The sequence below is a fragment of the Arachis stenosperma genome, chromosome 1, assembly GCF_014773155.1.
Source record: "Arachis stenosperma cultivar V10309 chromosome 1, arast.V10309.gnm1.PFL2, whole genome shotgun sequence".
NCBI lineage: Eukaryota > Viridiplantae > Streptophyta > Magnoliopsida > Fabales > Fabaceae > Arachis > Arachis stenosperma.
The window spans coordinates 119,600,577-119,622,636 of NC_080377.1; the positions used below are offsets into that span (position 1 = coordinate 119,600,577).

The following is a 22,060-nucleotide window of genomic DNA, read 5'->3' on the forward strand; positions in this document are numbered from 1 at the left end:
CTCCTAATTATTATATTATTGAATAGTAAAGAGATGTATATGTTTGGGTTTGAAATTTAGCTAGGCTAAATAGTGAATGAAATTATTAAATATTGTACGTGTATATAATATGGATAAATTTATAATGATTAAAAATAAAAATTGTCTAATCTATTTAATAAAAAAAATATGTACAGGTAAAGCATCAAATATTTCTCGTCCAATTTATTTTTCCCCTTCTTTTTTAAAAGCTATTAAGACTTCCTGCATTATATGTGATCGGTCAATTTATATCATACGACTATATATAATCAAATCTTCGTTCTTAAGCAATCTTCTTAGTTCTTACGGAACTTATTTCCTCAAGTATATATATACACTATACACAGACGACTCATTTTGCAAAGGAATCATGTCTCAATCAATCCATTACTTTTCTTTAATGTATGAAGCGAATCCAGTGCAATTAATTAATTAATGACATTACTTTTCTTTAATATATATATTTATTAATATATATAGACTATAGAGAGAGAATTGGAGATGATAATAATAATAATAATAATAAATAGGTCATGAGTGTAGTTATTATGTTTGTGTAGGATTTGGGTGTTTAAATAGAATTTTTTATAACAAAAGGAAAAAGATAGAGGAAGACAAATTTGTCTCTCCATTTTTAACAAATTGTTAATTTCTCTTTTTTTTTTTGGATTGGGAATTGTTTATTTCTTTAAGCAGCCGAAATGAATGAGAAATGGGCTTCAGTATATTTTTGATACTGTAAAGAAAAGGATTAAGAGGCCCAGTAGAAAAACACGTAAAAGAAGATAAACACAGCTGTTTGTTGTCCACGTTCCCACGCAAAGGATAACCCTTTACCCGAACCGCCTAACCGTCCTTGCTCATATTCTTGACACGTGTCCATAAATTGGGTCAGGAACAGGGTAGGATGGTAATTTGAGCTAAAGAACAAGCCCGTTAATAAAACATTGAACCTGTCAAATTGCCAAACACCCAAGCAAACCCACCACACCCCGCCAGCAAGGTCGGTTGCCTCGGTTCATGCAAATGCGAATAAACAGTTTCGTTATCTCCCCTATAAATACTCCGAATTCCGTTTCCACCCTTCTCATAATAGAAACTCCCGTTTTGCTATCGCTAACTAATTCCGTACAAACTATTTTCATTTTCATTTTCTCTTCATTCTTTCTCTCTCCATTCTGTTGGAAATGGGAACAGCAATTCTTCGTTCCCACGATTGCCTTCAAGGGCGATTTCGCAACGACGCTTTGGCCCTTGCCACCTCACACGTTAGATCTCCAAGATGTTCTAACAACCCTAACCCTAACGTCAATTTCTCCTCTCACCGGAACCGCCGCCGGAAGCGAAGTCCGGTGAACAACCATCACACCATTCGCCACCGGTCTGGTGATCGACCGGCAAAGAAAGTTCCGGCCGCCGCGAGCCTTGTATCTGGCCAAGTCAAGATCCTCAAGAGAGGCGAGAAATGGACCCCGGAGAATAGACACATAGAGGCTCGGGCTAAGAGCGTTGATAATTTGGATCTGTTGTTAGGATCCACAAATCGGTTAGGTCCGGATCCGGTTATGGTGCAGAGGCAGATTATGGTTCCGGTTCCGAAGGATGTGATCTACGCCGGATCGGCGTTTGTTGCGTCTCCGCCTCCGAGCTCCGTTCCGGTTCCCGCATTTTTAGGGAAGAACGGTGCCGCCACGAGCGATCTAAGGCGGTTGCTTGGCCTTGATCTGGAATAATCAAAGATAGGATCTGCGATGCGGTGCTGTACTCGGTGGATTAGTTGTTTGTTTGCAGTTTGGTTTTACTTTTCTTCCTGCGTAGATGTCTCGACGCGCTTCCTTTATTTTTTCAAGAGGACAAGCCGTTGAGGGCGAGGAAATGAAGAAAGTGTTAAAAGCAAAGCAAAGCGAAGGTTACCTATCATAGGGATTGAAAGGAAATGTTCGATGATGATATTCATAGATGATTAGTCAATTAGCTAGTGTTAGTTCTACAAGTTGAATTTGCAAGGGTTGAACGAAAGTATGATTCTCTTGTACATTCCTATAGTATCGTAATGTGCGTCTGATCTAGAATTTGGATTTAGGTTGTCCCTACCTGTGTGTTCGTTTTCTTCCTCTTTTTTTTCTTCTTCAAAAATGCTAGGAGGTTGGTTGTATTGTGTTGTTCTCCTTCTATTATTACCTATGTAGCTATAGAATTTCATAGTGTAATTCAATAAAATCTCCTTGCATTCTGCAGAGCGTTGTTATTCTGATTCCAATTTTTATGGTAGAATTCGAATGTTTATTTTGCGACTCGGCCAAGAAATCAAGCATTTTCACTAATCTACCACTTCGCGATTTCGCCTTTTTTGTTCAACTAAATAGCGCTCTAGTTTTGCACTTAACTTGTTTACATCACTGTAAATAGTAAGTTTCGTTGGTTTGAAAGAAATGGTCATATTTACGCTGCAGCAGGCAGGACCCTTTTCCAGAACCAGTGTCTTCTCCACATGAATGTCATCTCTTCAATGGGGATGCCCTTGGTTTCAGGTAGGAACACAGAGACAAATAAGGTCATAATGGTAATCCAGCCAGCAAAGAACAGGAAGATCCCGAACTTGAATGAACAGAGGAGGGACAGAAATGCCTGAGCAATTATGAATGTGAAGAGAAGGTTCACAGAAACTGTGATGCTCTGCCCTGCTGATCGGATCTCCAATGGAAATATCTCGCTTGGGACTGTCCACCCAAGTGGGCCCCATGACCATCCGAATGCCAGAACAAACAAGCAGATCACAACTACAACTAATATTGAGAAGCCTTTGGACAGTTCTCTGTTGTCTCCAAACTTGACCCCCAAGATTATGGCAACTATAACCTGCTCATGTGAAAAATCGAAGTATACTCAAGTAAAACATTTGTTATGATCATCACTTTGCGATACCGTTATCAAGTATATGCTGCTATGTTAACTACTTGAATAATGCATCGTTTCAGCTGCTATTGTTAGTTCTCTGGATCATGTAATAAAACTACATTTATAACTACCAATAGAATTTGCAACTATTGATCTTTTCATTGATGGTTTAGAATTTAGATATTGCACTTTGTTATATAGACTGCAACCTGCACTTTAACGAACTGTATCCTAGTTTCATTGAGAGCATAATGGAAATTTAGACTAGACAGATATTTGATTACCTGACATGTAATCATTTGTATTCCACCACTGATGAGTAGGGGTCTCCTCCCAAGTCTATCCACTGTTGCTATTGATATGAATGTTGAAGAAGCAAGAACTCCTCCTGTCAAGGCTGAGGAGTAGAGAGATGCTGCTCTGCCAAACCCCATGGTTTGAAATAGCACTGGAGCATAAAATAGAATGGAGTTAATGCCAGTTAGGATCTGGAATGTAGGCATGAAGATTGCCATTACCAACTCTGGCCTGTATCTCTTTTCAAGGATGTTCCTGAAGGGGTGCTTTATTGAGCTCGCCAACTCGCTAGCATCGACCATATCTTGGAACTCTGCATCAACATCATTTGTTCCTCTGATCTTTTCAAGTAGCTTCCTTGCTTTTTCTGTCAATCCTCTATTTACTAAGCTGTTTGGAGTGTCCGGAAGACATATACCTCCCCCAGTCATCAAAAGTGCTGGTACTGCAGCCAGGCCGAGAGATAGCCTCCACCCCCATGGTTTAATATTCTGTGTTCCATAATTGACCATATTGGCTGTGAAAATCCCAAAAGTGGTTGCTACTTGAAACATCATGTTAAGGCCTCCTCGAAGATGGGTTGGCGCCATCTCTGACAAATAAAGTGGAACAGCCTTCGAAATACCAGGAAGATAGACAATGTAATGTAAGCCCTAAGATACAATATTATCTTCTAATTCAGAAACAATTTCGATAACCATTATATGTTCTATTAGTAAATGGTTTATTCTCTTAAACATCCTCCTAATTACTAAACAGTGGAAGAATTGGTTGATTTAAGATTTGATGACACTCGAAGTACTTAAGAGAGTGTTAGGAACATGTTTAGAATGTTATGTCATTACTCATGTTCCATCACGCTAACTCTCTTCCATGAACTTTTCATAGACTTTCATAGAGATTAAGATAATTAATATTTAAACTTACCCACTTTTCAAAGCCATTTTATGTTGGTATTTGCTAAAGCTTGCTTTGAATTGGAATCATATGGTTGCTGTTTTCTAAGCACCCCAATGATGTAATTCAACAAAGCTAGTATTTGCACAAGAAATCAAGAATCAATCACAATTCACAAGTTGAATAATTTTACTACCTGATTTCCAAATCCAATGCCAACACCAAGCATAATCCGGCCTATGATAAGCATTACCAGATTAGCAGCTGCAGCATTTAAAGCTGATCCAACGAGAAAGCTCATACCGCCACAAATGATGCTCATACGGCGTCCATACTTCCTAGTAACCGGAGATGCTATCAAGGATGCAACTAAACCAGCAATGTACAGAGAAGAGGTAAATGCAGCAAGCGCCTGACTGTTAAACTTGCAGTAGTTGTTTTCGTGTGCGTGCATTTTCTGCTTGTATACATCAGGGAAGAATTTCTGAAGAAAGTCATCCATAGAAGTAACTCCTCCTGTTAACCAGCATGCATCAGAGAAGTCTTCTTATATGTGACTGAAAATCATGCTTATTTACATAATCTAATTTGTAAAATGAAGAATATGAACCATTCAAGAGGGAAAGGAAATATTTTACAGGTCCAAAATCCAAATGGCTATCAAAGGAATAGCATAACAGTGTTGGCCTGTCATGATTTCTACATAAGCCTTGATTTGTTCAGATGCATTAGTTAGAGTTCTTCATACATTTTTTTCTCTCTGCTTCTCTCAATTGGATAATAGAAGTAGATAGAATTGCTTACATGTCAAATAGAAACGGAGCCTAATTGATGATTGAATTAATTTGTCAAACAAATCTAGTCTTTTGAAAATATTGGATGATAGTTAATGTTTTGATACACTAACCTAGATAATTATTAGAAAAATAATAATAATCAAGAGTGCAGATAGAGAACCACATGAAATTTTTTGCAATCTTGAGTCTGCAAGGTACAATCTCATTTCAGCAGCATAAATTTGATGTCCCCATGTGGTGAAAAAGGAAAAAGTATCTAAATTTTGATTTAGATAATGGATTCTAGAAGAAACTGAACCTAAGGGCGATTAAAACTATGAAATGATGAGAACTATTATTTAGATTTTGATTATGGAAGAACCTGAAATTCCAATATCATAGCCAAAGAGAGAGCCTCCAGTGGCAGCAACAATGCATGTTATGATGACATAAAGTGTGACCCTTCCCTTATATTGTTGTGCCCTCTCCTTAGCCACAGAATCTGTTGCAAAAGATCCACCTGCCATTTCTTCACCTCTCTTGAGTCTTCTTCTCTCAGAGAGAAATGAACAATACTTTTTTTCAATGAATGAAGGTCTTTCATACTCATGCTGCTTGAATTTTATAAAATAAGGAAATTCCTGTAGATAAGAACCAAAGAGTTTTATCCAACAAAGACAACTATTTTGATTGCGAAATCATTAATTGAGTTATGCTAAGTTATTAACTCGTTGACTTGTGTGAAAAGATGCTGTGCTTTCGATGACCGATATTTTGTTGTAATAAAATCTTCTTTGATTAAGTGGTTGAAGCCAAACAAAACTGTCCTGTTATAGTAAATAATATTCAAACATTATTATTTTCAATTAAAATTTTTAAATTCAAACAAAAAAGTTACTATGTTAATTGAAAAATAACTTTCTAAAGTTTTATTTAATTTATATTATGCACAACGAGACTCCTAAAAAAAAAATGTAATATTCTTCAAAAAAATGTGTGTTTTAAAGGTAATAAACAAGATAGCATAATTTTATGCTTAGTTATTTGGTTTTTGTTTTAAGGAAATATTTTTTATTGTTCATATATTTTCTTATTTTAAGAATTCTAAAAGATTCCATTTCTCTTTTTCCTTTTGTATTCAACAAGTTCATCAATACATCTAGTCATCAAATATTAAATTTATGGACTTTCCTGATGAATTCTCTCATTTTCCCTGCACGTATCAAATTCTCTCATTTTGATAACGTTGTCGATTTGGCTACTTTTAATCTGAATCAGAATCTATTAATCTAAAGGCCACTTTTCTTATGTGTATATACTAGAACAGTAGCTTTGTATAGATTCTAATTTCTAAGTTTGTTGAGGATGCAATTGCAAGGGATAGTGCTTAACCCAAAATAGAATTAAGAATATACGGTTTTTCTTTTTTAACAGGTCATTGTACCTGCTTTTGTTTTTTACCTAACGCTATCTAAATTAAATGAATTATTTAGATAAAGACATTTAAAACATCTTTTTTAAAAATATTTTTTAATAATTAAAATTTAAAATATAATTAATTAAATCGTATTATTTTTGTTAAAATTAGGCTAGACAAATTAATTTGAGTAAAAAATTAGTGAATCAAATCTTAAATTAGTATAAATTAATATTATTTTTTATAAAAAATAACTATAATATCCTTATTATAGAAAATAACTAAAAATTATATATATATATATATATATATATATATATATATATATATATATTAATTTTGAAAATTCTAAATCCTAATCCTATGACGGCAGAAAAATAAAGAATTAGAATTTAAAATTTTTAAAAGTAATATATATAATAGGAGTATTTTAATCATTTTCTATAATAAAGATATTATAATTATTTTTTAATAAAAAAATAATATTAATTTAGATCAATTTAAGATTTAATTCACTATTTTTTCGGTCAAATTAATTTGTCTGACCTAATTTTGACAAAAATAATACGGTTTTGTTTTGTTTTGTTCATTTTTCGATATCTAATGGTCTGGGAGCGAAACCTACTCCTCTGTGCGAGTAACAGTTTTCTAGAAGTGTATCAAAGCGTCTTTCGATTAGACAAATGTTGATAATAAAAATAAAAAAATTTATAAATTAATAAACGAAACATAAAAATTAAAGTTTTTGAAAACTAAATACATGGTAAATAAAAAGGTTTGCATCAAAATTAAAATAAAACAATAAAAGTACCTTTAATTAAATAAAAGGACTCTAACATAAATGATAAAGTGGAGAAGGATAAATTAAACAGAGAAAGTGAAGAACACTTAGTAAATAGGATTAATTGAAATGTTAAGTGTACATAAAAAATAAATTGAAAGAAAGAAGAAGAAGGTGGAAGGAACCCTACAAAAAAATGTAACTCGAATGCAAACTCAGAAATTCTGTGGGATGTGAGAGTGCTAGAGTGTTATTTTTTGAGTAAAAGTTTCAACCCTTATTTCCTAACATTTACTAGTATTGATAGGCTATCTTACATAACGGTCAATTAAACCACCATTAATTACAATTAAATAAAAATTACAAATTTTAAATACAATCTCTTGGTAACTACTCCCGCTTCCACTATTATTCGACCAACTCTTCGAAGACTTTACTCGATTTTCCAAATCGAATCTCCTATTCGATTTAGCTTCACTCGATCAACAAAATGATCAAAACCCAAATCAATGTTGACTACTTTCAAACTCATACTTTTGCACGTGTCTTTTCGAAAAATCATAGTTGATTCACTTCGATCCGACTCATCTCTTGATCGAAAATATTTTCGATCAATAGATTTAATCGATTATATGTATTAAATTTTAATTACTAAAAAATGTACGTTTTAGACGTCTTTATCCGGCTTCCACATTAAATTCGTACGTTACTAGATTGGCGGTGACATGCTTAGCATGTGCATAACAGTTTTTCGTGGTAGGTTTATCACATCCTTTTTATTATGGTGGGTTAAGATTGCCAAAAATGAAAACTGATTGGGAAAGGAAAACAACACACTCTAAACCTACCAAGTACCAAGTACCAAGTACCAACCAATGCATTTTATGCATTGAGAGCATACAAAACAAAACTTATGCCATTAGAAACAACATTAATAAGTAATGCCCAGAAGACTCCAAGAAGTCAAGAACTAAAGAGTACAGCAAGCATTAAATGTGATACAAGACTTTATGAGCACACCGTATTGAAGGTAGAAGGAAATCAAAATTAGGCCAAAATATAGTATTGCTGACGTGTTGATGAATGATTTAATAAAGTAGACTTATTATAAACTGTCAAACTCAAGATTTAATAAAGTAGACTTATTAGTTATTATAAACTGTCAAACTCAACGGTTAACTAATATTTTAATCGAGAACAGTAATGTAAATGCAAACCAATCGTGTGAATAAAACAGTATTGTAATTTTGCATGCTAGGCATGAAGAGGCTAATTTTTCTCTTTATGGAGGTGAGATGAGTTTACTCTAATATTATAATTTTTGGTATTTTTTTAAAATTGTGAGAAAAACCAAAATTGGAGATATTTCAAATTGTTAATTTTTTTTTTTTGAAACAAATAAAAAAGTCCAATTTCAGAAATCTCCCTAATTTCAGACATCAAAAGACCCAGGTCCGATTTCTGCACCTTCTAGGATCTGGGAGTCCGATTTTTGTATCTCAAATCAAATGGTATCACATTTGAGATTAACATCCCAGCAGCACATAATCCGAAAAAACACCATTGTGAGCCCCATATCAAAAATAAAAAGTAAAAAATCAGAATTACATCCCCAACCTCAACAATCAAAGTATAGTAGTATATACTTCTGAATGGAAAGAAACTTATCATGCATTGATATAATATCTAACAATGAATTAGGCAAAACTTGATAAAATTATTCCGTTGTAAAAATATACTAATTTCCCTAACAAAATGAACTGAAATAAAGTAACATATAAACTGAACATTGTCAAGGATAACTCTTCTCTGCAGAGCTAAACTTTGAACCTTGTGTTAAGGTCTTCAATCCAACTTGACCGAAGAGAACAAGTAATACACAAACCAGAACGAAGAGAGGAACCCAACTGTTCCTGTGGTGAACATGATTGCCAGAACCATGAGGAGTGAATACCCCAAGTAAAGGGTTGCTGATACAGGTCCACTCAAACTCTTGAGATCAAATACGAGATAGTTTATGGAGTACAAAAAGATGTAAATGGCAACGGAACCAGAGGCGAAGAATGACTTCCACCACCACTTCCAGTCCTCCACACAGAGGTGCATGTAGGTTAGAACAAGTGAAACCTCGGCACAAACAACCACCAAAAGGATCAAAACAATGAAGAGGAAGCCAAAGACATAGTAAACACGTCCCATCCAGATACTGGACATGATGAAGAATAGCTCAATAAAGAGGGTGCCAAATGGAAGGGTGCCCGCGCCGAGAACCAAAAGCCATGATGGGTACCTCTGCTGGGGAATTTCTCGTGGAATTTGATTGGTTCGAACCGGGTACTCAAGGTGAGGTGCCCTTGCCCCAAAGTACCCACCAACAAGGCTGAGGGGGACAGAAATGCAAAACCAAAGCAAGAGCAGTATAACATATAGTGAAAATGGAATGGCTCCAGTGCTGTGGCTTCCCCACAACAGGAAGTTCAAGATTGTGAGGATAAAAAATGCAATACCGGGGAAGAAACATGCGGCCTTAAAAGCAACTGAAGCCCAGCCCTTCTGATCGCCGCAGCCAATTGTCCTCCATAGCCGAACTGCAACATAACCAGCAGCAATACCAAGTATCAGGTAGAAAAATATCATACCTGTGATAAGTGTTCCACGAGAAGCTGGTGACATGAATCCAAGTGCAGCAAACAATATTGTCACAACAGCCATCCCAAGAATCTGAACTCCATCCCCAACCATTATACACAACAAAGCAGGATTCGATGGAGCACGAAACACATCCCCCACAACAAGCTTCCAACCGGATAACTCCTCATTCATCTGTGCTTGGGCCTCCTTATCCAACTCCTCATATCGGGTCAGATCCCTCCTAACAGTCCTCAGGAAGATCACAAGAACAATACCAGCAAGGAAAGTGATCACCATAAGCGAATTGAGGATAGAGAACCAGTGCACTTTGGCTCCCTCCATCTTCAAGTAGGCATCCCATCTAGACGGCCACTTGATGTCACTTTCCTCAAAGGTAACCTCATAAGTAAACGCAACTGGCTGCCCTTCCTTGATAGGCATACCCACAGTGGCCGGATCACACTTGACAGGTGATGGATACTTGCCATACATCTTCAAGTTCTTAACTGAATCAGCATTATGCATAATGCTGCAAGGTATCACCTCAAACCCAACAACCATGTATCCAGGCTTGTCAGATCCCTCCTTACCCACTGGCGGGATCATCTCGGCCGCATCGCCCGTCCCCATGACACGAGCGACATTAGGTTCCTCATACTTATGGACAAGAACATTGAACTTGAGATGGTTAAACAGATAATACACATTCTGAATCTTGATACCAACAGGGTACCCAGTCCACCTCAAAAAGTACTCATCCTTCTTTGTAAACCTGATAGCAGGCAAGTTATCAAGTATCAGATTCACCTGATACATTTCATCAATCCTCTTTGTCAAGATCTTGAACTGCTCATCAGACAACTTATCAACCTGACACAGGAAAATCTCAGACTCATTGGTGTACATCTTGAACTTATAAGGCGAGTTTTCGATCCGATCCCCCATGAGGAGCTCACCGAGATTCTCAGCACTATCCTTGACACCACCCTCAGGCTTGCAAAATGGCAAGCTGTAATAGCTAAAGGGCATCTCTGTATCAATTGAAGTAAGAGAATTCACCTTAACCGACAACTCATCACCTACACCATACTTGTGTGGATAACTCCCAGGGAGGTAGAATCCATACCCCAATTGGAATACCAAGCAGAAAGCCAATACCCACAAACTAAATTCACGAAAAGACTCCATTTTTGGACGACTCATTAGAAATTTGTGTCAGATCTGAAAGACCCCATGGGGGAAATGTCAATTGAAAAACCAAAATAAAAAGCACAAAATATCAAGTTGTATTTTCTAACTAGATTCTCAGTACAGTGTGAATGCAAATGCAGATGCAAAGCATATATACTAGCTAGCTACACAATCCAAAAGACGAAATGTAAATAGAAATAAACGGCCAATTTGAAATGGAATAAGCGCAATGAAGAAGGGTGTGATGAGAATTTCTCACTCACCTGATAGGTAACGAGAAGATCTGAGTTTCAAAACATGAAACGAGATCTTCGAGACGAAGAGAATCTAGAAATTGGAGCGAGGAAGAAACGCGAGACGATTTAAGGAAGGCGTTGAAGTTGGCGACTCTGCACATTTATATGGTTGCTTCTCATTCCAGGGAGCTTCTCTTTCACAGTTTCACTGCTCTCTCGTCAGGACTCATGCTCCTCTCAAAATGACCATTCTATCCTTTATTTATTTTAGAAGTTTTGGTGTGATTGAAATTGAAGTCTTTAAATTTAATTTAATTTGTTTCTTTTGGTCAATATAACATTGATTTTGTAATGAAGTAAGCAATAAAATAATATTATTATTAAGCTAAATTTAAATTCATAATTAAATTCCAGTCATTCTATTTTTATAAAAAAAAAAAATTTCAACGTATAGTAAAAATTTGTGGAATTTTCATATATGAGAATATTCCATTGCTCTAGACTAGTGACTCTTATCACGGTTTTGTCGGTTTATTTATTTATTTTATCACATGGTCATATAAAAAAAAAACAAAAATTAAAAATAACACATAGTTGATAGTTCACTTAGTAGAAGGGAAAAACCAAAACATTGAGTCCATTTCACTTACAAAACGACATTTTTCTCGTTGTCGTTCCAATGCATGTTAGCCAGACTTGATTGTAAAAACTGTATATTTTTGTCACCGACGTTATTTAATACTACTTTTTTCTTTAATCTTCATGCCTTATTGCTTCAACCTCAACCATGGCTAGGAATTATTATTTATTAGTAGCTTGTTTGGTCCACATTTATTTCACCGTGAATAAAGTGAGTTATTTAGTGTACTTTTCCACAAAGTTAAGTTATTTGTACTTCCTTTTTTAATGTATGTTTGACCATAAAAGCAAACACCCCAAGTGACTTGATATTTTTATTTTTTTTGTTTTTATAAAAATGATCATCATTCATTTTCGCCATGTTAGTTTTATTATGTCAACGGTTTTCAATGGCTAATCATGTAATTAAGTGTAGTTTATGAAGTTTTGAATTCTCATTTAGAGCATGCATATTGAATTTCATATCTAAAGTGACGCAGAAGTAACAGTAAGTTATATGTAACTTTTGTGTTTTGTATTTAAAGTGACACTAAAGTAAAGGGTTGGCATTCTTCGGCATGCTGTTTTAGTTTAGAATTTTAGATCTAAATGGCATAATACCAGAACACGAACATGGAATTGGAAATAAGTGCGAGTTTGGACTTTAGTATATGTGAAAATGTGATACAAATATATAATATATAATTATATATTGCTTCTACACCAATAAAAGGAGAACCAGCTCAGATCTAATCTACCTTTTCTTATTGACCAATTTACTAGTATAAAATAAAGATTTTGTGCATGAATATTTTAAAAATGTTTGCTAAGATTATTAAAGTAGTTTAAAATATCGATCATGCTACATATACACTAAAAATTAGTCACTCGTATCAAATACATATTGTGTCGTGTGTATCATATAGAACAAACTATAATCAAAGTGAATCAGAGAGGTTTGAGTCGAGTTGTTGCAGGACATTACAGACTGTATGATAATGAGAGATTAACCAAATCATCAATGAATTAAAGGTTTGTAAGAGAATGTCTTAATTGGCATATAATTTTCTTGGTGACTCATAGCTTTCATGAATCGAGAAACGATGTGATCTCACCAACTCACATTTTCCTCGAGTTGGATCCTAGATTCTTCCTACTTCAGGATCTCAATGGGTCTGATGATTATGATTTATGATGTTATTTATCTCAACTGAATAAAGAAATATGTCCTCATCAAATGGATAGAAAAAGGATCAAATTAAATGAATGAAGAAACTAATCCATCAATGTATAACCAGGTTCTAATTTATAATCGTTATTCCATTCCGTTCCAGAAAATAGTAAAGCTTTTAAATCATAAGTTTAAGGCTAATATACAATTTAGATAGGAACATAGAAAACAAATGACAATAAAAAATAAAAATTAAGTTTTGGTGGCACCTAGCCCTCGGGACTTTGGTAGCCTAACAGCACCCAGTGGGGCAGTAATACCTTGTGATTCTCTACCTAATCCCATGCCTTCAATGAAGCCCATCTTTGCCATCATTTTTGACCCAAAGCCTTTGGTATGCTTCTCAAAGACACCAATGCTTGAAGACCTGTTCCTTGATGGCTTGGTGCCGATTCTTGAAGACTTGCTCCTAGATGGCTCAGCAGCGGCTGCCACCTCGGCGGGGTTGCTGGAGAACTCCACACCCAAACCGAGTGATTTAGGCCTTTGGATAACCTCTATGGGTTGTGCCATACCTTGACCATTTTTACCCAATCCGCCACCCTCGGTATATCCCATTTTTGCCATCATTTTGGAACCAAAACCGGTAGTGTGAGCCTCGAAAGAACCTACGTTAACAGAGCTGGTGATGACGCCCTTCTTGGAAGTACCATCAGTCTCTTCAGAGCTAACAGCTGTAACCTGCATCGCTTCTGAATGGATTGCACCACTTGACACAAACGAGACAGGTTGATTAGCATAGGAACCCCTTTCCCTACTGCCCTTCTTGTCCTTCATTTTTCCGCTTCCTCGGTTGGCAGAGGACTTGGATGAGTTGTTCTGAGCAGATTGAAATCCTTGCAATCTGATATCATTCCTTTTAGCATTTTTCTTTCCTAGTCTTCTATCTCCACTTGCAGACTTGTTATTTGTATAGTCAGTGACAGCAAAATCGGCATCTTCGTCATCAACTCCCATCAGCTGAAGTACATACAGAAGTCAATCTCAACTAAAGAAATCAAAATTAATTCCAAATATGTAATATTGTGAATTAAAAAATCTGTTTTTCTTGAAAATACTGTCCAATGATTGAAAAGATCAAAAGCTTCTCTCTAATCTTTCTAAGTATCAATCCTATTATGCAGCAAGAGTGGCAGAAAAATGAGAGGAGGATGGGCCACTCGGCATCTTAATGACAGGCTTGAAAGGAGGAGGAAAAGCGTAAGTCCCACATTGGGAAATACAATGCATATATAATAAATTTCATGATATAATCAGTAACATTACAGAACCTTTTCCAGGCGCTGTCTTCCAGTTGAAGATGGCATGGATGTCGACTGTGTTCGCATCACCGTCACAAATCTGAAACCACAAATCCAGACTATTTATGTTAATATGCAGATTTCATTGTATAAATATGGGAACATCACTGTCACCTTTTTTTCCCAGAACCCTGGCTGCTACTCCGCAGCTGATAGATTGATGCTAACCGTTGCACCTTTAATCATTGAGAAAATAGAGCAACACAGGAGTCAGGAGCAATAAGTATCAAGAGAAACAATGAAAAGTCATATCACACAACACTAAAGGCCAACTGTAGGTCCATTGCAAACATATGGATTTAAAAATCAAGAACTATACATGTTTTATTCAAGCAAGAATACATTCTCAGACAACCATCAGTGTGGCAAAGTAACAAATGAATCCTTAAAAGGCAGAAATATTTGTATTTGACAGGAGATCATGACTTCATCAATTTTTCCATGCCAAACTCCTAACTAATCGAAAGTTCCAAACTTCTTATGTCACTATAATGAATTCCCAAAAGCAGTAACAATAATCATGATTCAAGTGTGGAACCACTTAATTATTCTTCTTACAGTCCCCAAATCTTTTAACGAAAAATTCCAGCTAAGATGTACCAAGCACTACAAGAAAGTCACACAAGATATAATCCTATAACAATCCTTTAAAAGAAGGTTTATGCGTTAGTGGAATTCCACATGCCATCCTCAAGATTTTTTTCAAATTTTTTATATATGATCTTTATTACAATAACACCCCATTATCAAACCATCCTCATTCCACATTTTCACTACCCTTCTGAACATTGTGCCTGAGTTTTTTATCCTCTTTTTTCCATTTGCTTTACATGTACACAACCTGAAATTTCAACATTCATATTTTGAATTCAAAATCAAAATAAAAAAAGGGAATTCTCTCCATTCTTTGTTTTCAGTTTTATCTCTTCCTCCTCTTCTTCGGTTCTTCTCCTTCACCTTCTTCACCTTCTAATTTCAGTAAGATTTGAAATGTTATTGTTGTTGTGCAGAGGCGTCTTTGTCTGGTGTGGAGCTGTTGATGCAGAAAATCCAGAACCTCATTGTTCTTGCCGGGATTCTATTTGCATTTCGCTTAAACTTCATTAACCTCTTTCCCTCTTATATTCAATTTACATCCAATATACAAAACCAAATCAGATTTCAAAGTAATGCAGCATGAAGTATTCATTTTTCCTTTAGTATTTGATGTCCTGGCTTTTGTATTTTCAGAGTAATTTAAGAACTAAGGCAAAAGAAGTTGTTGCTGTGTAGCTACTGTGGAAGGTTTGCATCCACCCACTCTATTGTGTTTTTATCAGTTCTCTTTTTGTTCAATTGCTTAAATTTGTTCTTTGCTTTTGCTTATTATTATTCTTCTGCTTATTATTACCTTATCTCTCTTCCTTCCTCTCAAGTTTGGCTATGTTCTTCAGTCTTCAGGCTGGTTAGTTTCAATTCTCGATTTTTGAGTCTTTTCCCTTCTAAAATAGGGTTAATTTCTTTTTTCCCCCACGATCCATTAGAAAAAAATTGTGGAACAAATTATGGGATACCACCAAGATTTAAGCTTTATTACCTTCAAAGCTTACTTTAAAAATTTCATATTTCTGTTAGTAGTTCCTTCTTCTATTCTCTCACTGATGTGGTTCTATTATTAATAGTGAGACACTTTCAAAGAATGGACATCACATATTGGTCTTGACATTTCCCCATCAATGCTTAGAATGTTATTTATTTATTTACTTAGGGAAATATATTAAATTTAGATGAAAGCTGTTACTTGGTATCATGGGTCAGGCATTCACCCTAAAATATTTTCAGTTTTCAAGGTGGTTTGTAATTATGTACATTTTACCTATTTAATTCTGTTTTGAATTGCCTTTAAATTTGGTTTTCAGGGTTTAGAGCAGGGCTTTGTCCGTAGTAATTGATAGGATCATCAGTATATTTGCTATTCAAGCGTGTTTAATTAACTGCTCTATTTAGAGCTTTTGTTTTCTACCTTTGAATTAGATTCTGCTCTATTTAGAGCTTTTTGTTTAATTAACTATATGATTATGTTCTTCTTTCTGTGCTTAATATTGGGTGCATCTTATTTTGAATTAATATTGTTACAATAGAATATAAAATATGGAAGAAACTATTAACAGAATACAACTTGAGGAGTCAATGACTTCATAACCTCTCTTGCAGATTTACATTTTTCAGAGTCTTCGGACTTCCTTCAATTTCTGTGATGCTCATTTGGGCTCAGCCTCTAGACTTTTTACTATTATTGGGGAAATCCTTGAGCAGTATGTTATTCAACCATATTTCTTTCAGGTTTCCATAATATGACTAATTTGAGTATTCTTACAATCACAGGAGGTTATCAAGGTAATATCTGGGAAAGCAGATCCTCTCAACAACTTACAAATTTTTCTTTTTCTTATGCTTTTGATGGGAAGTAAATATGACATATCTTGGTAATTTATGACTGAAGCACCACAAACCCTAAGAGTGGAAGGTTAACAGAAGAAACAGGCTTTTTAAGTGCACAATATTCTGGTTATTGTTAGCTATTAATTTATATTTTCAGTTGCTAATTTATTTAGACTAATTTTCAATTTACTGTTAAGAGTTTTTTTTGCAGTAGTAGACACCAATGAAACGATTTTTTGTTGTGGCCATTGGACAAACTATAAACATGTTTCTTTGAAGTAATGAAGCCCGATGGTTAAATCCTTTTCTTTATGGAATACGGTAGTTGGTAAACATAATTTATATGTTCTTATATAAATCACAAACTCAAATTTCATTCTCACCTTCCTTCTGGTATGATACTCATGTCAATCTTTTATAATAATTTTGGTATCTTGCGGCTTTTGGAATGAAAGTTGTTATGCACATATCAGTTTGTGAAATTACTTTTCACTCTGTGCGTACCTTTTGGCAAGTGCTTTGAATCCATGGTTTTAGACCTTTTTTCAATGAAAAAAAAATAGTAACTAATAATAGGAAGTTAATTTTCGGAAAAAACAGACCCTATTAGCTTGATTGACATAGGGTGAGAGAAGACAAAAATCGGATAGTGTTGCATTATGGATGGAATATTTCTCAACTTCTCATATGATTCAATTTTGGTTTATATCATATTAAGTTTTGACTTAACCATTCTCATTATGAAAAATCATTGGTCTTGATAATAATGTTGTCTTGATGTGTGAGAAATTTTTGAAGGAAAAAATTGATGAAAATTAATCTCATATTTTTATGTCCAAGTAGTCATATTGAGGATCAAGGAAGGATAATCATTTTTATGTTATAGCAATTTTGTTTGGTTGAATCTAATTGTTTATTTTTATTCATTTTTACTTGCAACTGTTTTTCAGCATTTCAGTTTTTGATATTGAAGCTTTCAAAAGTATTTTTTTTCCTTAAAAAGGAGAAAAATTAAAAAAGAACAATGAATTTGGTACATAAGAGTTTTGGAACAAATGTGAAAATTAAAAAATAATGAAAATTATGGAATTATTTTGTATAGTTTTCAAGATTTGAAAAAAATAAAAATCAAGTTTATTATTGTAATGCAAACTGGATTGTATCTTAGCTTTAGATTTTTTAGTGTTTGTGTTGTTGATTCATAAACTTTTTTTTATATGGGACTTTAATATTAAATTATTTTGTTCACAACTTCATTATATAATTATACTATAATGTATTTATTGTAATTAAATCATATTTTTTATTTTATTTTATATATTCTTGCATTTTTTCTAAAAAGTAAAATAACATTTTTATTCTTATAATTTAATTTAATATAAAAAGTTTATATTAACTACTTAATCTAATAATATTTTAATATTAAATATTTTTCATTAAACTTATCATACCCGTGCATCCTTCTCTAGTGATCCATAATTCCTGGTCTTCATCTTAATAACAATGCTATTAGGTCATATAATTTAGGGCACGCATTGGAAAGACCAGTATAAGGAAACCAACAGGAAAGGTGCATTACCTGTGCACAATCCCGAGAATGCATAGGTTGAAAAGAGAACATATCCACTTCCTCCAACACAATCTGTTCTAATTTCTGGAATCCACACACACAAAAAACAAAAAAGGGTTAACACACTGATATACTAAGATATGATTTAACATGAAAATCATTTAATTTTTTTATTCCGTACCGAATTAATTTTCTCAAGGTCAACTCCACGGAGCAACATTCTGCTCCTACGCTTGGCAGCAATCCTTTCTTTGCGAAGTTTCTTTTTCTCACCTGTAAGGAATGTGCATTAGCAAAAGAAAATGACTGTAATAAATCAATATGTCATCATACTGAAAGTCTTCCACTAACTTAGCTATTAAAAAAATAAAAAATAAAAAACCACTTCCAAGCAATCTGTCATAGTATTAATAAAATTCCATAGCTCAAGCATCAAACTCAAATACGACAATGTATATGTATGTCAAGCACACAAGTTTTAGATTTGTTAATCAACAATCTCATCATATATTCCAAAATTCAAATCACTGATTTAAAAAGCAGGTAATTCAACATACTAATGCAATGAGATTCAGGTGTACAACAATATGACCGAGAAACCCAATGTTTTAGATGTTGAAAAAGTAGAATGTAAATGCAACAATAGAAGAGATTTACTTTACATTAAAAGCTTAAATTAAAAGAATATCATCTGAAACTTGATAGAGGTGGCGCAGAAAAGTGATACCATGGATTCTCTTGGAAGCTTTACTCTTTTGGGCCTGTGAAGGCCAAGAGTGGGGTAGCCGAGAAGCATGTTTCTTTCTACCAGAAGCTGTTCTTGGATCCTTTATCAGCATTAAGTTGTCCAAATCTACAGGCCCATGATGTGCAGATCTTTTCTTCCATGGTTTGACATGCATTCCATACTCCATAGAAGCTTCTTGAAGGGCAATTCCACCCATCTTCTGCAAAGCCTCATCATAGCAACTGCTAGAAGAACTATCATCCTCAGATTCATTCAAAACAGGTTTAAGCAACCATTTGGCATCCAGGATGTTGTCGCTGCCGCCAACTCCTTCCAAGTAATCTTCTGCAACCTCTTCATCAATGTCTGAATTATTATCAGAAGAGTCCTCAGAATCACTGCTTTCAGAGGATTCAACTAATTCTTCCATCTCAGAAGATTCAGAGCTGTCCTGGTCTGATAACTCTTCATCATTATCTTCATCACTTCCATTGTCAGAGATGTCCTCAGTGTATAACTTAAGGCCTCCAATTGCCAGAAATCCAGAATTTCTCTCAGCAGAAGCTTTTGATGGAGAGTTTTCTGTCATCTGAGTATTTAGCTCATGGTAAATAACATCGTCAGAACCAAAGGATGACGAATTTAAAACTGAAGCTGGCATTTGTTTGGAGGATGTGCCAACATCAGTTGGAGGTTTGGAATTCTGAGCGGGGAACCCTAACCCTCTATGAGAGGTGTCACCCAAAACAAAATCTGCACCATAGCTATAAGCATATTCCACATTCTGGGGTTTTGAAGGAGGTGTTCGGTCTAGATGAGCAATAACTTGATTCTGATTGGCATCCACAAAGGTAAATGATTGTAGCTGATGTAAATTATTATCTTCAGTGCCATTCTCATCATTTGATACCTCCTGGTAGTATACCAACAATGGAAGTTACTTTCAGGAAACTATTGACATGTTCATCAGATCTTAGAAAATTACATTCATATTTAAAGTGAGACATGTGCCATACATAGATAAGTAATATAATTTGCAACCATTTATCAACTTGTAGATTCGGAGATTAACTTTTTCCAGGATACTTCAGTGCTTGAATTAGCTATCTGAGCTTGCTTTCTTACTGTATCAAAGAAACTTTACTTTATCGCCTAAGTCAGATGATTGTGAAGAACTATTAAAGCTTTGAGTAACATTATATGAGGAAAACTATTCAAAACCTGAATTAGTGTCCTGCCGGCATGCATAATTAGATTGAAGGTGGGGGACAGCTAAAAACATAATTGCAGAAGTGGAAATACAAATGACTCCACAAAAGCCCATCTACCTAAGGTACTTGTAAACAATAAAATTCCTATTCAGCTGGCAACATATAGATTGTTTTCTACTATGGATTTGATAAAGGAAAAAAAAATTAAAGATCAAACAGTAATGTATGCTTACTAAATTCACATCAGTTGTTATTCCTGCACTTTTTGACATTTAAACTCTTGAAAGATCAAAGATGATAAGCGTGGCTAATAAACATTTAATGTAGCATAAAGGCAAGAGCTTTGTAGAGCATGACAAACCTGAACATCAGATGAAGGATAATTGTAGCCAATGGCAGCTCCTGCATAGTTTGCATATCCAATTTTGGAAGCAGAGGAAGCTTCTGTTCTATTTCGGCTCCCAGATTTGGTGTTGGAACCACCATTTCTACCTGCAACCGATTCCACCCAAAATCATTCCTCTTCACCCACAACAGAGGGTTCCACATATCAGTTATCCATCAATCGGTGTAATTGCTCATGTTAATATGTTATTAACTCCAGTAAATAAATAAATAAATAAAGAATGTCACTGTTTGTTTTCGTTCAAACTTTCGAATAAAGAGGGAACCTGAATTGCGGGCAGAAGAAGGTGGGGAACTCCAATCGGACAAGAAACCCCCTTCGATAAAGAGTGAAGCTTTAACAGCTGAACCTCTTTTATGGCTTTTGTGCTTGGTGTTGCTGCCGCTATTGTTGTTGTTGGATCTTCTTCTTCCACCGCCACCACCATTTCTGCTTCCACCTCCCATGCCTTCTTCTTCTTTCAGCTTTGATTTGTTTTGCTATGCTTTGAGTTCAAAAAAGTGAAAAACGAAATGTTAGGATTGTGTTTAGGGGCTGTGAATGGCGGTGAAGAAAGCAAGAGGAGGAGTAAACGTGGTTGAATACGTCTCGGGACAGATGCAGCAACACCATCGAACGTGAGATCTACCCGCCCAAATTTCCCGATTTGACCCGACCCGATCCGAAAGGATATTCCTAACCTTCCAATTAGATATGCCCTCTCATATAATAGATCTCATCGAAGTTGGGTTCAAAACCTAGGCCCAGTTTTACTTGGACGCGAGGCCCAGTTTCAGAAATAGCCCTATCTAGAGGCCCATATTATAATAACTGAAAAAAAAGAAGGCCTAATCGAACTAAGAAACAATTCTCAATCACTAATATATATAGAGCATGACCAAAACCAAAATTATCCTCTGACCAAAAAGTAGAAAAGAATTTAGAGAAAATTCTTAAGTTTTATGAGAGCAAGTCAATGTGTTTGTTTAATGGTCTTTTATATCAATATTATAGATTTAGTATTATTTTTAATTTAAAATTTAAAAATATTAATAAAATAGAAACTAACCACAAACTAATAATGTAAATAATATATAGGGTAAAGTACTAAATTGGTCCCTATATTTGGGCATATTTCTATTTTGGTCTTTAAGGTTTAAAATGTCTTATTTAAATTCAAAAAAGTTTCAATTAGCTTCAATTTAGTCCCACCGGAGGTCAAAGATAAATAATTAGCGAAATTTTCTATATGACAATAGTATAAGAATAAGGTCGATAATCTAGAGAATAAGTACAAGTTCTAGAGGCACAAAATCAATCTAGATGCATCAATACATTTATTTATCATTTTTCTTATAATTAAAATGAAATATTTTCTATAAAACTAAAAAAAATGTTAAATACATGTATTAATGCATTCACGGTTGATTTTGTGCCTCTAGAGCTTATAC

The 22,060-nt window shown here is 34.7% G+C and overlaps 4 protein-coding genes across 4 annotated transcripts; 1 reads left to right on the top strand and 3 right to left on the bottom strand.

Moving 5' to 3' along the window:
- Positions 1-1,208: 1,208 nt before the first annotated feature.
- On the top strand, positions 1,209-2,254 carry LOC130968582 (uncharacterized). Its single transcript, XM_057893935.1, has one exon. The coding sequence runs from the start codon at positions 1,209-1,211 to the stop codon at positions 1,752-1,754; it is 546 nt and encodes a 181-aa protein (XP_057749918.1). The 3' UTR covers positions 1,755-2,254.
- LOC130968577 (sugar transport protein 7) lies at positions 2,244-5,578 on the bottom strand. The gene is made up of 4 exons (XM_057893927.1): positions 5,272-5,578; positions 4,310-4,629; positions 3,204-3,830; positions 2,244-2,880 (listed from the first exon to the last, which is right to left on the bottom strand). Exons 1-4 carry the CDS (start codon positions 5,414-5,416, stop codon positions 2,464-2,466), a joined length of 1,509 nt encoding a protein of 502 aa, XP_057749910.1. The 5' UTR covers positions 5,417-5,578; the 3' UTR covers positions 2,244-2,463.
- A 2,944-nt stretch (positions 5,579-8,522) lies between these two features.
- LOC130968591 (transmembrane 9 superfamily member 11) lies at positions 8,523-11,398 on the bottom strand. Its single transcript, XM_057893945.1, has 2 exons — positions 11,173-11,398; positions 8,523-10,939 (listed from the first exon to the last, which is right to left on the bottom strand). The coding sequence occupies exon 2, from the start codon at positions 10,919-10,921 to the stop codon at positions 8,933-8,935; it is 1,989 nt and encodes a 662-aa protein (XP_057749928.1). The 5' UTR covers positions 10,922-10,939; positions 11,173-11,398; the 3' UTR covers positions 8,523-8,932.
- A 1,726-nt stretch (positions 11,399-13,124) lies between these two features.
- LOC130968601 (uncharacterized) lies at positions 13,125-21,234 on the bottom strand. The gene is made up of 8 exons (XM_057893958.1): positions 20,896-21,234; positions 20,586-20,716; positions 19,014-19,926; positions 18,468-18,559; positions 18,296-18,370; positions 14,410-14,471; positions 14,266-14,335; positions 13,125-13,954 (listed from the first exon to the last, which is right to left on the bottom strand). The coding sequence occupies exons 1-8, from the start codon at positions 21,074-21,076 to the stop codon at positions 13,187-13,189; spliced, it is 2,292 nt and encodes a 763-aa protein (XP_057749941.1). The 5' UTR covers positions 21,077-21,234; the 3' UTR covers positions 13,125-13,186.
- Between the last annotated feature and the right edge of the window lie 826 nt (positions 21,235-22,060).

Excerpts from the sequence above, each read along its gene's own strand:
- LOC130968577 (XM_057893927.1), bottom strand. The coding sequence starts at position 5,416 with ATGGCAGGTGGATCTTTTGCAACAGATTCTGTGGCTAAGGAGAGGGCA. Across the intron at positions 3,831-4,309 it reads GCATTGGATTTGGAAATCAG|GCTGTTCCACTTTATTTGTC; the intron begins GTAGTAAAATTA and ends GGTATTTCGAAG. Across the intron at positions 2,881-3,203 it reads TACAAATGATTACATGTCAG|GTTATAGTTGCCATAATCTT; the intron begins GTAATCAAATAT and ends TCACATGAGCAG.
- LOC130968601 (XM_057893958.1), bottom strand. The coding sequence starts at position 21,076 with ATGGGAGGTGGAAGCAGAAATGGTGGTGGCGGTGGAAGAAGAAGATCC. Across the intron at positions 18,560-19,013 it reads AGCTTCCAAGAGAATCCATG|GTGAGAAAAAGAAACTTCGC; the intron begins GTATCACTTTTC and ends CATTCCTTACAG. Across the intron at positions 14,336-14,409 it reads CAGGGTTCTGGGAAAAAAAG|ATTTGTGACGGTGATGCGAA; the intron begins GTGACAGTGATG and ends TTGTGGTTTCAG.
- LOC130968582 (XM_057893935.1), top strand. The coding sequence starts at position 1,209 with ATGGGAACAGCAATTCTTCGTTCCCACGATTGCCTTCAAGGGCGATTT.
- LOC130968591 (XM_057893945.1), bottom strand. The coding sequence starts at position 10,921 with ATGAGTCGTCCAAAAATGGAGTCTTTTCGTGAATTTAGTTTGTGGGTA.